Source organism: Camellia sinensis, chromosome 1 (assembly GCF_055761805.1).
Source record: "Camellia sinensis isolate YWXY chromosome 1, ASM5576180v1, whole genome shotgun sequence".
NCBI lineage: Eukaryota > Viridiplantae > Streptophyta > Magnoliopsida > Ericales > Theaceae > Camellia > Camellia sinensis.
This window is the reverse complement of record NC_138961.1, coordinates 214,880,318-214,895,000: the sequence shown is the minus strand read 5'-3', so window position 1 is coordinate 214,895,000 and position 14,683 is coordinate 214,880,318. Positions and strand designations below refer to the sequence as shown.

General features: G+C 38.3%; 1 protein-coding gene across 2 annotated transcripts in view; it reads left to right on the top strand.

Annotated features, from left to right (window-relative positions):
• LOC114318165 (uncharacterized) overlaps positions 1-1,699 on the top strand; it is a 5,738-nt gene extending 4,039 nt beyond the window's left edge. For both annotated transcript variants that reach the window (XM_082894913.1, XM_082894909.1), the window contains exon 7: positions 1,358-1,699. In XM_082894913.1, the coding sequence (XP_082751039.1) occupies positions 1,358-1,480 (123 nt within the window). In that variant the 3' untranslated portion in view covers positions 1,481-1,699. The remainder of the gene's footprint in view (positions 1-1,357) is intronic.
• Positions 1,700-14,683: the final 12,984 nt, after the last annotated feature.

Genomic DNA, 14,683 nt, shown 5'->3' with positions numbered 1-14,683 from the left:
CGTGTTAGTGAATGAGACTAGAGAAGGAGTTAACACTAAGTTAGAGATTTGGATAAAAGCATTTGAATCTAAAGGATTTAGGATAAGCAAAACTAAGACAGAGTATATGGAGTGTAATTTTAGTAACAGCCACAATGAAAGCAGAGGAGAAGTGAAGATTGAGATACAAGAACTACCTAAGAGTTAACATTTTCGTTATCTAGGATTGATTATCACAACAGAGGAGATTGGAGCGGATGTGATCCACAGAATTAAGGCGGGATGGCTTAAGTGGAGGAGTGCGTTTAGAGTACTGTGCGGTAAATAAGTAGACTAAAAGGAAAGTCCTATAGAACAGCTATTAGACCAGCGATATTGTATGGGACGGAATGTTGGGCAACTAACAAACAACATGTAGATAAGATGAGTGTTGCTGAGATGAAGATACTAAGATGGATGTGTAGCAAGATTAGAAAAGACAGAGTTAGGAATGAGTATATTCGAGAATGGGTAAGAGTAATACCGATAGAAGATAAGTTGAGAGAAAGTAGGTTGAGATGGTTTGGTCATATACAACGGAGACCAACAGAGGCAATAGTGAAGAGATGTGATACAGTGATGGTAGATGGTAGTGTTAGTGGAAGGGGTAGACCTAGATTGACGCGAACTAGTGTAGTAAATAGAGATTTGAATCTCCCTAATTTGACTAGCAAAGTGGCCTTGGATAGAGTCAAGTGGAGAAGAAGAATTCATGCAACCGACCCCATTTGATGGGACTTAAGACTTGGTTTGGTTTGGTTATAAATAATTCCATAAAATATCATTACTAGTGCAAAAAATGCAACTGGTTCTTTGAATTAAAGAGCAAGTGCCTGCAGGAACTTCACAATCTTCGACAGAACTTAAATTTCTTACTGACAATAGACTCAAAACTTAAACAAGAAAGCAGCGCAAGATAGAAGATTATTTCTGGTTTTAAATTCAACCACTATGCTGCATACAAACAGCAATGACTATGAGCAATCTTAGTGAAACCAGCCACAAGTCTAAGTTGCAGAAACGCATTTAAAAGTCAAAATATTGAACCACTCACAATTAAATTGCCATATCAGATAAAAAATTGGGAACAAAAAATAATCTAAAGTAAAAACCACAACAATTTAACATCATCTTGAGAATACAGAGACACATTAGGAATACATCAAAGCCTGTCCAAATTGAAAGGCACATTGTCAAGTATCAGTGACAGGTAGCAAAGCTTCTTTAATTATATACATACATACGCACATATGTATATCTATATTCCTTTTGAAATGCCAAGTCATTGGCATTCAGGATTTTATTTATTTTTTCATCTATAAGCGTTGTCATCGTGCAGGATGTTCGTCCAAAAACCAACAAAGTGCCTGTTGGGCCACGGCTTGTGAGGAATCCAGATGTCTTAAAATGCACTTATGATGGTAATTTGCCAACCACAAAGAACCCTTGCACCACGATCTAATCACTAACAATAACTACAAGCAAGAAGAAACAGATTATGCTGCTGAATATCCTCTCAAGGCATATACAGATAATAAAAATATATAAAAGCAGGAGATTTGTATGTGTCTTAAGAACCTCTTCTTTCTGTTGAAGTTCTGGAAACTAATTATACATCATTTGTAGCAAGTGCTTTAAACCTTTCTGAAATAATGTATTTTAAGATCTCCTGTTTACACAATTTTAGTCCATCAGTTTACAATTTTACTAAAGCCACTGAAATTATGGCAAGTAGCTGATTAGAGCTAACCGAACAGTCATGCCTCAGACTTTAAGCAGAACTTGTGCATATTTTAATTCCTGCTTGAAAGTTTTGAGAATGAACTGATCCAGCTAGCATGCTACAAGACTCAACAAGAAGTAAATGGAGGCAGTGAGAAGATCTTTATTGCAGATGATACAGGGAGTGCTCTAATCCAAAACATAACCTGCAAGACCAAACAAGATTCCAATGATTATGTCACATGTTATTTAACTTCTTATTCACAACCAAATGCAAATTTACTGCCATTTTTCATTTTGCTGATGCCATTAAAATATCAACTGCCTAGTTAATAATATAGTTGTTGCAGATACTTTAAAACTTACCTTGCAAATCTAAATCAACATTGTAAACTCTATAACAGAAGGTTCAAAACTATGATTGAAACTGAGAGTAAAGGATAAGGAATTAATTGTCATCCAAACTACTATTTATCAACAACCCCCCAAAAAAAAAAATTGTCATCCAAACTTCGAGAATTGTCAAGTCGGCTCACAATCAAGCAGAACCAAGTCAAATTGGCAGACCATCATATATGGGAATAGTTGTGGAGTCCGTTATTTTCTATTTTGTAGTTTGTTGGGTTATGCCAAACTCGGTTGTCCATTTCTATAAGAGTTGGGCAGAAGGTTGCTGCTTTAATAGGGTTAAAAAGGCTTGGAATGGGGCACCTATAAGATTAATTTGGTGCATTTGGAGGGGAGCAAAGCCAGTGTACTTTAAGGACCTTGAGTTGGCAATACATAGACTCAAAATGACCTTTTGTGATACTTCTTTTACTTTTGTTGATTTCATTGGAAGTCTATCCTGTATAGCTGGCTTTTTGCATACCCCCAGCGCACAGAGGTGGTGCCCCATTTTTGACACCTTTAAATGAATTCTTTAACTATTAAAAAACATATAAGGAAAATATTTGTTGTTGCAGACATTTTAAAACTTCACTTGCAAATCCAAATCTGCATTGTCAACTTAACAACATAAAGTTCAAACCTCTGATCAAAACTTGAGAGAGAAAGATAAGGAAGTCGTCATCCACCGATAGCAAACTTCAAATCAGCTCAGTCTGCTCACACTCAAGCAGACGTGGCAGGAACCCCAGTCTACATGTTTACTCCCCCACCCCCATGATTTTTTTTTTATATATTTTCTTATCAGTCCCCGTGAGATAAAGTTTAACAAATTCCAAGGAATGGAGCTTTATGGATATGTCTATATATATATATGATGACAAAATCAGTTGACAAGCCATCTGTCTTCCCAAATTTCTGAAAAAAGGGAGAAACTATTATAAAAATATGAAACAAATCTGTAGGAATTACCTGAAAACTTCCAAAGTCAAAATTCAAGTATAAATGATAAAAACACAAGGCTACTAAGCATACAATCCACTCAGTTAATATAGAGAGGGTCCGATGGTGTTGGACAGTAATCAAGAAATTACTTCATCATTCTACCAACATACACCAATATTAACTATGTGTGTTACAAAAACTCATCATGAATTATCATTTTCTTACATTTTTCAACTGCTACAACATGCCCATGGAGTCATATACATTTAATGCTTATTACTGATGATTATTTGCAGAGAGATACACGAACTTGAAACTACATTAGATGCAAGAGATTTTCAAGAGACAATACAGAACAGAGATGTGTACCATCAATACATCCCCAATCCATATATGTTACATAAATCCTCAAGACAGTACTACTTAAGTCATGGTAGTATTTACTTACCTTTGGAAATCCTAAAGAAACAGAAACAAAATGTGGTGCAAAAGTGAAGAAGATAATGGATGCCAAATTATATCTCATGGAAAGATAAATAAATAAATAATCTTTTTTTTTTTTTGGTGAATAAATAAATAATCTTCCATATGCACACAAACAAGAAAGCCTGCTGCCACAAAAAATGAGTACTAACTTCTACATGCCTACTCACCCCCTATGTAACTTCTTTTTTTTTTTAATTATATATTTTCTGGTCAGTCCTTACTAGATGAAGTTTAACCAATGCCAAGCAATGCAGCTTTATGGAAATGTCTATATACATATATGTGTGTTAGCACATAAATTTCAACTAAATTTATGGCACATATAGAGCTTATGATAGGAATGTTGTAGGCAATTACTTCCTCAAAATGATCAACTTGCTCCGTTGAAGTGTATAAATAAAACAACTTCGTATCTTAATGACGATATTCAAGATGCTCAAATGACACGTGGAGCTTACGAAAGATGACACCTGTAGAGCCTACAGCAAGGACACCACACAAGCTGAAACCCCAAAGATCAATCCGGTTAATCATATATACAATTAATCATATAGCGCTATTATTCAAAACTCAAATGGCACAATCGTTCAATTTGAAATTCAAATTGAGGATGAGGCATTCTTATCACTTGGATGGACCTCTATAAATACGAGGACCATCACACAAAATCAAGGATCAGAAAATCAGAAGTGAGAAGATCAGAAAGAGAGAGAAAGAAATTAAGAGCCAAAGAAGTCATTACAAGAAAGACGAAGAGAAGCTCAGAGAACTTAAGAGCCTACGCCACAAACGCAGAATGGCGATGAATAGGTAAAGGGTTCCAAACTCAAGAATGGTACTTTGTATTCGAGGGTTCAAAACCCATAACAATTGCAATAAAATATTTATTTTTCTTAAATTGTCTTTTGTTGTTTATTTTGTTCTTCATTAATCGAAGGTTTCATTTATATAAAATGTGCAATTAACGATCTGAAATACAGAACCTGCTATTCAAATAATCAACATTGTTTAGTCCAAAAACTAAACAGTGGACATTTGTAACATAAAATTTTGAAATGTGTTGAAACACTTCATATTTTAAAATTTGTGTCTACAAATTCTGGCACGCCTAGTGGGACTTATTTCTCCTCCCATCTTTTTAAGAACAAAAATATATATATATATATATATATAGTTGAAACTTACTGACGTATTCTTCTGTTACGGAAATGCTGAAGCAACTGTTAAGAGACAAACCTACACTCCAGTGGTTCTGAAATCACCAAGGGTAGAGATAGCACCCATCACTCAAGGGGCTCTAGAGCGAATGCTCTTGGCTGTCCCAAAGGTAGAACTAGCGAAATCCTGAAAAGATGCACTTTTTTTCCCTATCGCCCAAGGGGCTTCGGAGCGAAAGCTCTTGGTTGTCCCGAAGGTAACTGGTGTGACGAAGAAAGTCACACTTCTCCAGAAAGCTGAAAGTTTGAGAAGGATTACTGAAGATTATGTGAAAGCGTCGAAGCGGTACGCAACTGTGAGGGCTATAGCCTGAATGAAGAGCTTTCTAATTCAGTCAAAAGAGGCTAATCAGGTTGCAACTACGGCCTTTGTTGTAGCTTCAGCGGGCACAACAAGAAATGTTGTGGCCCAACTACTCACAAGGGTAGAAGACTTCATTAAAATGGCGGAGTTTTCCCAGAAGAGGGCCTCTGCTGAAAACATGGCCATCATTAGGGCCATTGGGAGGAGGGTGATGACCCAAACTCCTGTTGATGGAAAAAAGGCCCCTGTTGTTGAAAAAACAGTTGCGGCCTACAAACCGACAGTTCTGTTCAGAGCACAAAATCGATCAAACCAAATCTTAGTCAACTCTCAGGAGCCAAAGGAACACTTGTTGGCTCGACAGGGTTCAAATAAGGAACACCCATTGGCCCCGACAAGGTTCGAATAAGGAACACCTGTTGGCCCAACGGGATTTGAATCAACATTAATTGGTCCGCTCTAAAACTGTAGGGACTATTTTGTTTGCAAAAACGCAAACGGTTCCTTCTATGCCCATAGGGGCTCGACTTGATGGTCCAGTTTCAAAAAGACAAAGGCGAAGAAGAAATAAAGCCTTAAAGAAACTGGAACTAAGAACAGTGGCGACAAATGTTATAGGAGCTATTGAAAAGGCTCTCTCGAAAGATGAACGCCAAAAACAAATTGAAAGTCCTGTCTTTGTTGGAAAGTCAAAGGTGGAGAAGGGTAAGCAACCCTTGGGAAATATTTCTGCCTTGATCGAACTATCTATGGAGGGAATAAGAAAATGGCCTGTAACAAGGTCTATAACCCATGAGGCTTAAAACAAAGCATCACAATCAAATGCTTCAAATATGAGTAATGTTGTGGGGGTTGATAATGCTTTGTACAAACAAGACGATTCTATCTCGTCTGTTTCAACGAATATTGGAAACAATGAATTAAGAGATGTCAACAAAGTCATAATTATGATGACTGAGGTTGAGAAAGAAGGTGAAAATTCGCAGGTCCAAAAAGACCAAGGTCTCAAGGAAAAAGTGGTGGCCCTACAAGAACAACTTGAGAGAAAAAAAGGGGAAATGGCTGCTATGTTGAAGCAAATGCAACAGTTGCAGGCCCAAATGACAGGAACAGGAAGTGCATCCAAACAAATGGCACAACCTGTTGTGGGGACATCCATAGCCATACAAAGCACACTAGCCCCAGGAGGCAATGGTCCTTGTTACTCTGATCTAACCAGTGGTGGTATGAATCCAATGCTCATGGCCATAATTGATGATATGGTGAGGAGACAAGTAAAGAAAGTCAAGAAAAAAGATGATGAGAACTTTTGAATAATTACAAAACCTTACCCAGCATGGGTAGATGTTGATCCATTCCCTTTTGGTTTTTCCCAACCAGATTTCAAAATGTTTGATAGAACAGGAGATCCAAGACAATATGTGGCTCATTTTCTTTCAAGATACAGGCCAATAGCCCAGAATGAGGCCCTGTGCCTACAGCTATTTGTCCAATCACTTGAAAGTTCTGCATTTACTTGGTATGCTAAACTTCCTGAAGGATCAATCCCAAATTGGGATTCCATGGTTAAGAAGTTCCTTAAATAGTTTTGCAACATACAATGGCGAGTTGGAGTACCAGAACTGATTGAGACCAAGCAACGTGACAATGAGTCTGTTACAGATTTCATTGCAAGACGGCGAGCTTTGACATTTGCCTGTCCTCAAAAGTTTACGCAATTAGAGCTAATTCGGATATGCCTTAACAACTTCCGACATGAGCTCTCTACGGCTCTTATGGCTTAAACTTTTGAAGGATTCAACAATCTATGTACTAAAGCTCATGATATGGAGCTGCATCTAGCTGAACAAAAAAGGCCTAGGGCTGTTGAAAGGGTTGAGTCCTCGACTGTAGCTATAATTGAAACCAAAAAGAAGGGTCCCGTTGTAGTAGGGTCTAAAAAGCCCAAGGAATTTAAAATATGACGATGAAAGAGAGGTTAGAGGAAAAATATTCTTTCACAGATGATCTAGTTGAAGACCTATTTGAAGATCTGTTGGAGCAAAAGTTATTGCTCTCCCTGAGGTGAAAAGACCACATGAGGTAGGAAGGACCAACAATCCAAAGTATTGCCCCTACCATCGTTTGATTAGCCATCCGATAAAAGAGTGCTTTGTTCTGAAAGATAAAATTCAGGAACTTTTGGACTCTAAGATAATCGAGCTCCCTCCCCGAGAGAAAGCATCTGCTAACCCAATTACTATCAACAATGATAATGAAGGTGAATGGGTTGTTTATCAGTCAAAAAACATGAAGAAAAAATAAAATGCCACAGTGAAAGCTAGAAATGTGGTTGCTTCAACAACACAAGGGCCAAAAGTTTCCAAAAGGCAAAAACCAAAAGTTTCCAGGAAACAGAAAAAAAGCCAAAGTAAGAGAAAAGGAAAGAACAACCCAAAAAAGGAAAAATGGGAGAAATTGGTCCCTGATGAGTAGTTGGAGGAATGTCCCTTTGTCCCAGTCACATTGGAGGAATTTCTACCTTCAAAATTTCAATCTGTGGAGTTGCAGACATACTTTGATAAAAGGAGGGAGGAAAAGTTTACTTTGGCCCCTTGCCTAACCATCATTGTTTTGAGCGATGACGAGGAAGATGAGGGTGAAGTTGGTTCAAAAGTTAGGAAAGAAGATTGCATTACATCCCATATCTGCATACCTGACTCACCAGAGTGTACACCAACTTCTCCAGAATACACACCAGCCTCACCAGAGTATACACCAGCTTCTCCGAAGTACACACCAGAAGCCTTTTCTCCAGAATATTCGCCAGTACCACCAAGTACTATCAAAGCACTCCAGAATATGTAAAGGGAATAAAACAAGGAGACACTGGGTATATGTCCGACTCTGAGCTTGTGAAAAAGGAAAAAAAAACGGCTACATTTCAAGGATGATGAGGAGAATGGCAGGTGTAAGTCAGATGATGAAGTATGGAAGCAAAGTCATCTCAAATTGAGAATCCTAATGAAGATTGGGAACTTGACTTTTCTCTTGATAGTTCACCATACACATCTCCAGCCAGGACATACGATGGAGAAAGTGTATCAAGTGACCACTTTGACTTTCCTTGTAATGTCATCATTGTGGATGTAAATTTTGAAGAGCGAGAAATACATATCATTCACAATCCAGGTGATGATGAGAAAGCAAAAATTGAAGCTAGAAAGGAAGTGAAACATCAGGAAAAAGTAACAGTCTCTTTAAAAGATGAGGGTTTTGAAGCCCATCAAAATTTGATTATTGAAAGAAATCAAATTTTTGGACACCCTTTCCCTAATTGGGTCGAATGGGTTTAGTTCCCACGAGGATATACAGTACCTCGTTTTCCCTTATATAATGGGACAAGTTGTCCAAGGCCCCATTTGGTTCATTTCCTTACACAATGTGGAAACACAGTAAAAAGCCAGGCGTTACTTCTACGGCAGTTCATTCTTTCTTTAGAGGGGTGGGCAGCAGATTGGTACTTCAGCTTGCCACCTAATTCAATCCCAGATTGGGACACAATGGCTAATCGATTCTATAGGACATTTTATAAACCATGGCCAATAGAAATCGAGATGTCAGAACATTTGAAGGATGAGAGTTTATCTTCTCAAACATATGATTTCATGGAAGGCACAATTAAGGAGAAGATTGAAATTGCCCTTGATCTTCGAGAGATAGACACTTATCACCCAAGGGATTTGTTCCCTTTGTGGGTAGAGCAAACACCATTTCCCGAAGGATACAAACTTTTGAATTTTGTCCTATATGAGGGGTATGGAGATCCTCAAAAACATATTAGGCGTTTTTTGAAATAGTGTGGGGAAACGGCTTAGAATCAAGCACTTTGCCTGAAACAATTTCCCCTTTCTTTGGAGGGGATCGCCTTTGACTGGTATTGCTCCCTCGAAAGGGTCGTGGTGCCTAGTTGGGAGGCCATGAAGAACGGTTTTGTAGAATCCCAATGCTTTTATAGGTGTGACTCCTGGTACCTAAGAAATGGGAGAAGAATGCAGCTCCAGGAAGATAGAGAAATGACTGATGATGATGATCACCCTGCAGCTAGACCAGTTAACATGGTCCACATAGGTGAGGTCACAAAAGAAATTGAGGTCAACGAAAAGGTAGTTGCTAAAGTATGCCAGACTTACTTGACCTATCTGAGGAAATTACAAAATCCTCAAGACCCTCAAACGTCAGAATTTCCACAGGTTTACTGGAGGAAGAGCAAGTGAAATATGATGTACTAGCTCATCTAAAGAAAATTCCAGCATTGTTGAGCGTATATGATGCACTGAAAATGTCTCCAAAGCTTCGAAAGTCTTTAATATATGCCCTGTCCAAGCCAGAGGATTTCCAAAAAGAAATCGAGGGTAAAAATCAAGAGAAGACAACTACATGCATGGCTATGGTAACCTTTGATGACAATGACATGTGTGCTGAAATGGTAGACCATAATTGGCCTTTGTTTATCACTGGGCTTACCCATGATTTGAAAATTTCTCGAATTTTGGTTGATGGAGGATCTGCGGTAAACCTCCTGCCTCGAAGGGCTTTAAACTTATTAGGGGGTTCGAATTTCACAACTTTGCCCAAGTCGTTTGGTCATTCAAGGATTTAATCAGAATGAACAACGCCCAATGGGGAAGATTGATGTCACGACCCAAACCCGTCCCTATAGGTTTAGCGTCGTAACCGGCCAGTAATCCTTGGATTACCAAAGGCCTCTTACCAGAATAACGTATAGTTAGGGGCTGCGGAAGCAAATATATAAAATATGCGTAATCTATTGAACTGTGAAACATACATGGGACAGATAATTTCAAAACTTTTATAACCTAGTGAGTGACTTCAAAAGATATAGTATTTAGACATCGCTCCAAGAACATATAATTAAAAATCTTGCCCGAAATTCAAAGAAACAAAGTCTAGTACATTCACAAAATAGCCACTAAACTCGACTTAATCTGGAACCTCCTCTGGAGGCACAAAGGTTGGCTGACAAAAACTAAGACGCCAGGTCCTTAACTCTGGGTCTGGTTACATGCATGATCACCTACATACATACCATAAATAGTGAGCAGAAGCCCAGTGAATAATAACGGAGTAAAGGGTTTTAATGAATGATGTTCATACAGATTCAGAAATCATAATTCAGATTCATAATAGATTCATATTCATATTCTTGTTCAAATCATATACAGAAATCAGAGTTCATGCTTAATCATACGTGGTACATTCATTAGCGCTAACAGAACAGATACAGAACAGATGCAGAACATATGATGGTTATGAATAACCAGTTCCATAAAGGAACCTCCGGATCCGGGTAACAAAGAATAGATATGTTGAGCCCCATGATGGAGCCTCCGATACGGGTAACAGAGTGTAGACATATTAAGTTCCATAATGGAACCTCCGATACCGGGTAACAACTAACAGATATCACGTGATGCTAAGGATGCCACGAATACATTGTCAAAAATTGGACAATCATTCATTGTACAGAACATATCATTTCAGAAAACAGATCTTAATTCATCATATAGAAAATAAATAAAGTTGAACATAACTTTACTAAGTTATTACTCATAATTGGCTTTGGGTACAGACAGACAGAGCAAGCTAATCAAACGGTCTACGGCACGTGACCTACATTAACACATAACAAATACATATTTGAAACACACGTTGGAACACATCTAACTCATTACGTTCTTGTTCTTAGTGTGTTTCCTCATTGATCCTCCTTATTATGCCTTAATCTTGGCCTAGGAATGCCTAGGATGGAATGAGGATGCAAAAATGTATTTGAAACACTTTTTCCAAAACTTGCTGAAAATAGGGTCCACGCTCAAGTGTGGCTTTCCTCGCTCAAGCAAACATGCAAAAAGTGAGGGTTCACTCGAGCGTGACTTCCTTAGCTTGAGCAGACTGTAAACTCTGAAAAAGTATTGTTGCTTATTTTTCACGCTCGATGGACGCTCAATCTCCGCTCGAGCGTGAGACTCAGGCCCTCGCTCGAGCGTGACTTTTGTCGTTCGAGCGTGCTGCAAAACACATGAACTTCTGGATACATGCATTTCACGCTCGAGCAGGTATCATGTCGCTCAAGCAGAAGTGCACGCCTTTAGAGTGCTTCGCTCGAGCGTGAACTCTTACGCTCGAGCGTAGATTCAAATTCTGGAACTTCCAGATTTGATCTCTAAGCTTCAAACTCAAACTAAACACTTCAAAACTCATCCTCTTGAGCCAAGATTCTGGAAAACACTTAGAAACTCACAAAACATCATGCTTTGAAGATCATTTCATGAAATCAAGGCCCAAAAGCATGCCAATTGTTCAAAAATTCAACTTAAACTTTATGAATGTTTCATGAACATAACATGCATGAATTTTCTTGATCTTGAGCTTCTCAAAACATGATCAAATGCCATAAAATTACATAAAACTTGATAATTTCCCAAAGTCAAGGTGAATTCAAGACATGCATGAGGGAATTTTTGCAAATCATACTCAATTTGTAAAGGAATAGACATGCATGAATGGTATGGTCCTTCTGCCATCTTATTGAACTCAAGTCTTGCTTAACCCAACATAATCTTCATGAATTCGTGTTATAAATATCATAATTATATAATCTAAGTGTTGAATTCATACCTCAACCTCTCAAGTAAGATCTAGATGATGAGCACACTCAGATTCCAAGCTAATTCTTCCCAATTCCAACAATTCTTGTTGATCTAAACTTTATCTCACTCTTGGTCCCTCCTTCTCTCACACGTTTTTGAGCTCAAGGAGTAGCGAATGAGGGTGTAAAGTAAAATAAGGGGGTCTAAACAACCGTAGATAGGCTTAATTAAAGTGGCTTAATTAAGATTGGCTTAGGTTAATCACATTGACATTAATTATTCTAATTTAATCGTTCCAAATCGAATTTCAATTAAACCTACCATAAAATTCTATAAATTTCACATAACACATAAATCAAATCAATTTCAGGATCAGATGCCAATAAGGCCTTCAATTCGCAAAATATAGCAGAATCTCAAACAGACATTCCTACAATAAACAGATAGAAACACAATAATGCAACACATATGGAATAAATCCAAAATTTGATCTTAGTGACTTATTAGGCATATTAAATCATGGATTATCGTTAATCTTGAGTCGGGGTTGTTACAATTGAATTGCAAACCAAGTTTGGGGATATTGAAGAAAGCACTGACTTTTTGGTCATTGATGTAGACACCTCCTACAATGCTTTGCTTGGGAGACCATGGATGCATAATCATCATGCAATACCATCAACTTATCACCAATGTATCAAATACCCATTGCCTGCACCCAAAAAATAGGGGACAATTGTGGCTGACAATGATCCATTTGGAGAAGTAGAAGCCTATTATGCTGATGCTCGCTTCTATACAAAGACTTCACAAAGAAAGGGAAAAGATGTGAAGAAGTCTGAAGACACTCCGAATGTCAAAGACGCTCTAGAGTCTACTCCAGTTTCAACAAAAAGAACTCTTCGATATGTGCCAAAGTCCGAAAGGAAATCGGGAGCAAAGGCTCTAGCCCCAATAAATCCAATTTTAGATCTCAAGGGTGAGTTCACGTTGCCATTAAGGAGGACAAAATGCACCTATGTGGAGAAATATAATCAGATTGTGGTCCTTTCTAAAAGAAAAGGGTCAAAACTCATCATATTTCACTCATTTGGAGATGTTGAACAGAAAGTGAAAGTCGAACAAATGCCAGAAGAAAACATCTTAAGTTTTGAGAAGCCTACCTTCAGTGCAAAAATTACACAGATGTTGGTAAGTTGGTTTAGATCCTGAAAAAATACCATGAACAATGGCACCCTTTGACTTTGTATTAACATCTTTACAGAGACAGGCTATCCAGCAAGGCGATATTATCACCACTAAGACAGAAGGGTTAGGCTATCGGGGGATGAGGAAAAATTTCTAGTAAACATGACTATCACTCAAGATGTGTTGGAAGATGTTGACTAAGATGAAGCTCAACCTGCACCAACAGAATTTGAAGCAAGAGGCCAAGCCACCGTGGATGACCTTCGTGAGGTAAATCTGGGTGATGAAGGAGAAAACAAACCAACCTTCATTAGTGCAAATTTAAAGGAAGAAGAAGCTTGGCAATATATTTCCTTCTTAAGGGAGTATCATGACATATTCGCATGGAACTACAGTGAGATGCCTGGTCTTAATTCAGAGATTGCAGTCCATAAGCTTGCAATTCACCCTGAGAAATGGCCAATTAAACAGCCTCAAAGGCGAACTCGACCAGAGCTTATAGCCCAAATTAAAGCTGAAGTCGACAAGCTTATCAATGCAGGATTCATCAGTGAGGTCAAATATCCAACTTGGCTAGCAAACATAGTGCCGGTCAAGAAAAAGAATGGTCAAATCAGGGTTTGTATTGATTTCCGTGATCTCAATGATGCTTGTCCTAAAGATGACTTTCCCTTGCCTATCATTGAACTTCTTGTGGATACAACTACTGGGTATGAAGCCTTGTCTTTTATGGATGGATACTCAGGATACAATCAAATCCGAATGGCACCTGAAGATGAGGAAATGATTGGATTCAGGACTCCGAGAGGAGTTTTTTGCTATAAGGTATTGCCCTATAGCCTAAAAAATGCTGGAGCAACGTATCAAAGGGCGATGACTGTAATTTTTGGTGATATGCTCCATGACACCATTGACTGTAATTTCTAGGGTTTGTGGTTCAAAGCAAAGGGATTGAAATTGACCCTACCAAGATTAAAGCCATTGCTGAAATGCCTCCTCCGCAAAATTTAAGAGAATTGAAGGGGCTATAAGGGAGATTGGCCTATATCAAAAGATTTATTTCTAACTTGGCTGGTCGATGCTTGCTATTCTCAAGATTAATGAAAAAGGGTGTTCCATTTGAATGGGATTAGCAGTGCCAAAATGCTTTTAATAGTATTAAGGAATATCTTTTGAAGCCTCCAGTACTCATGAGCCCAATAAAAGGGAAACCGCTCTTGTTGTGCATAATAGCCCTGGATGGTTCGTTAGGGGCACTGTTGGCACAACACAATGAGCATGGGAAAGAAAATGCATTGTATTACTTGAGTCGTACTCTAGTTGGGGCAGAAGTCAATTATTCTCCTATCGAAAAGACATGTCTTGCCTTGGTGTTTGCCTTGCAAAAACTAAAGCACTATGTCTTGGAACACGAAGTCAAGTTGATATCAAGAGCAAACCCCTTGAAATATATACTTTCACGACCCATACTTTCAGGGAAAATTACAAAATGGGTTGTAATTCTCCAACAATTCGCAATTGAATATGTTCCCCAAAAAGCTATCAAGGGGCAGGCTCTAGCAGATTTTTTGGCAGCACATCCTATATCTAATGACTCACCTTTAGTAACTAATTTACCAGATGAAGAGGTTATGCAAGTAGAAATCCAGAAAGGATAGAAGATGTATTTCGATGGAGCTTCAAAGAATCCAGATGGCAAGAAGCAAGAAAATCCTAAAAACAATAAAGCTGGAATTGAAATTGTGTTTGTGACTCCAAACAAT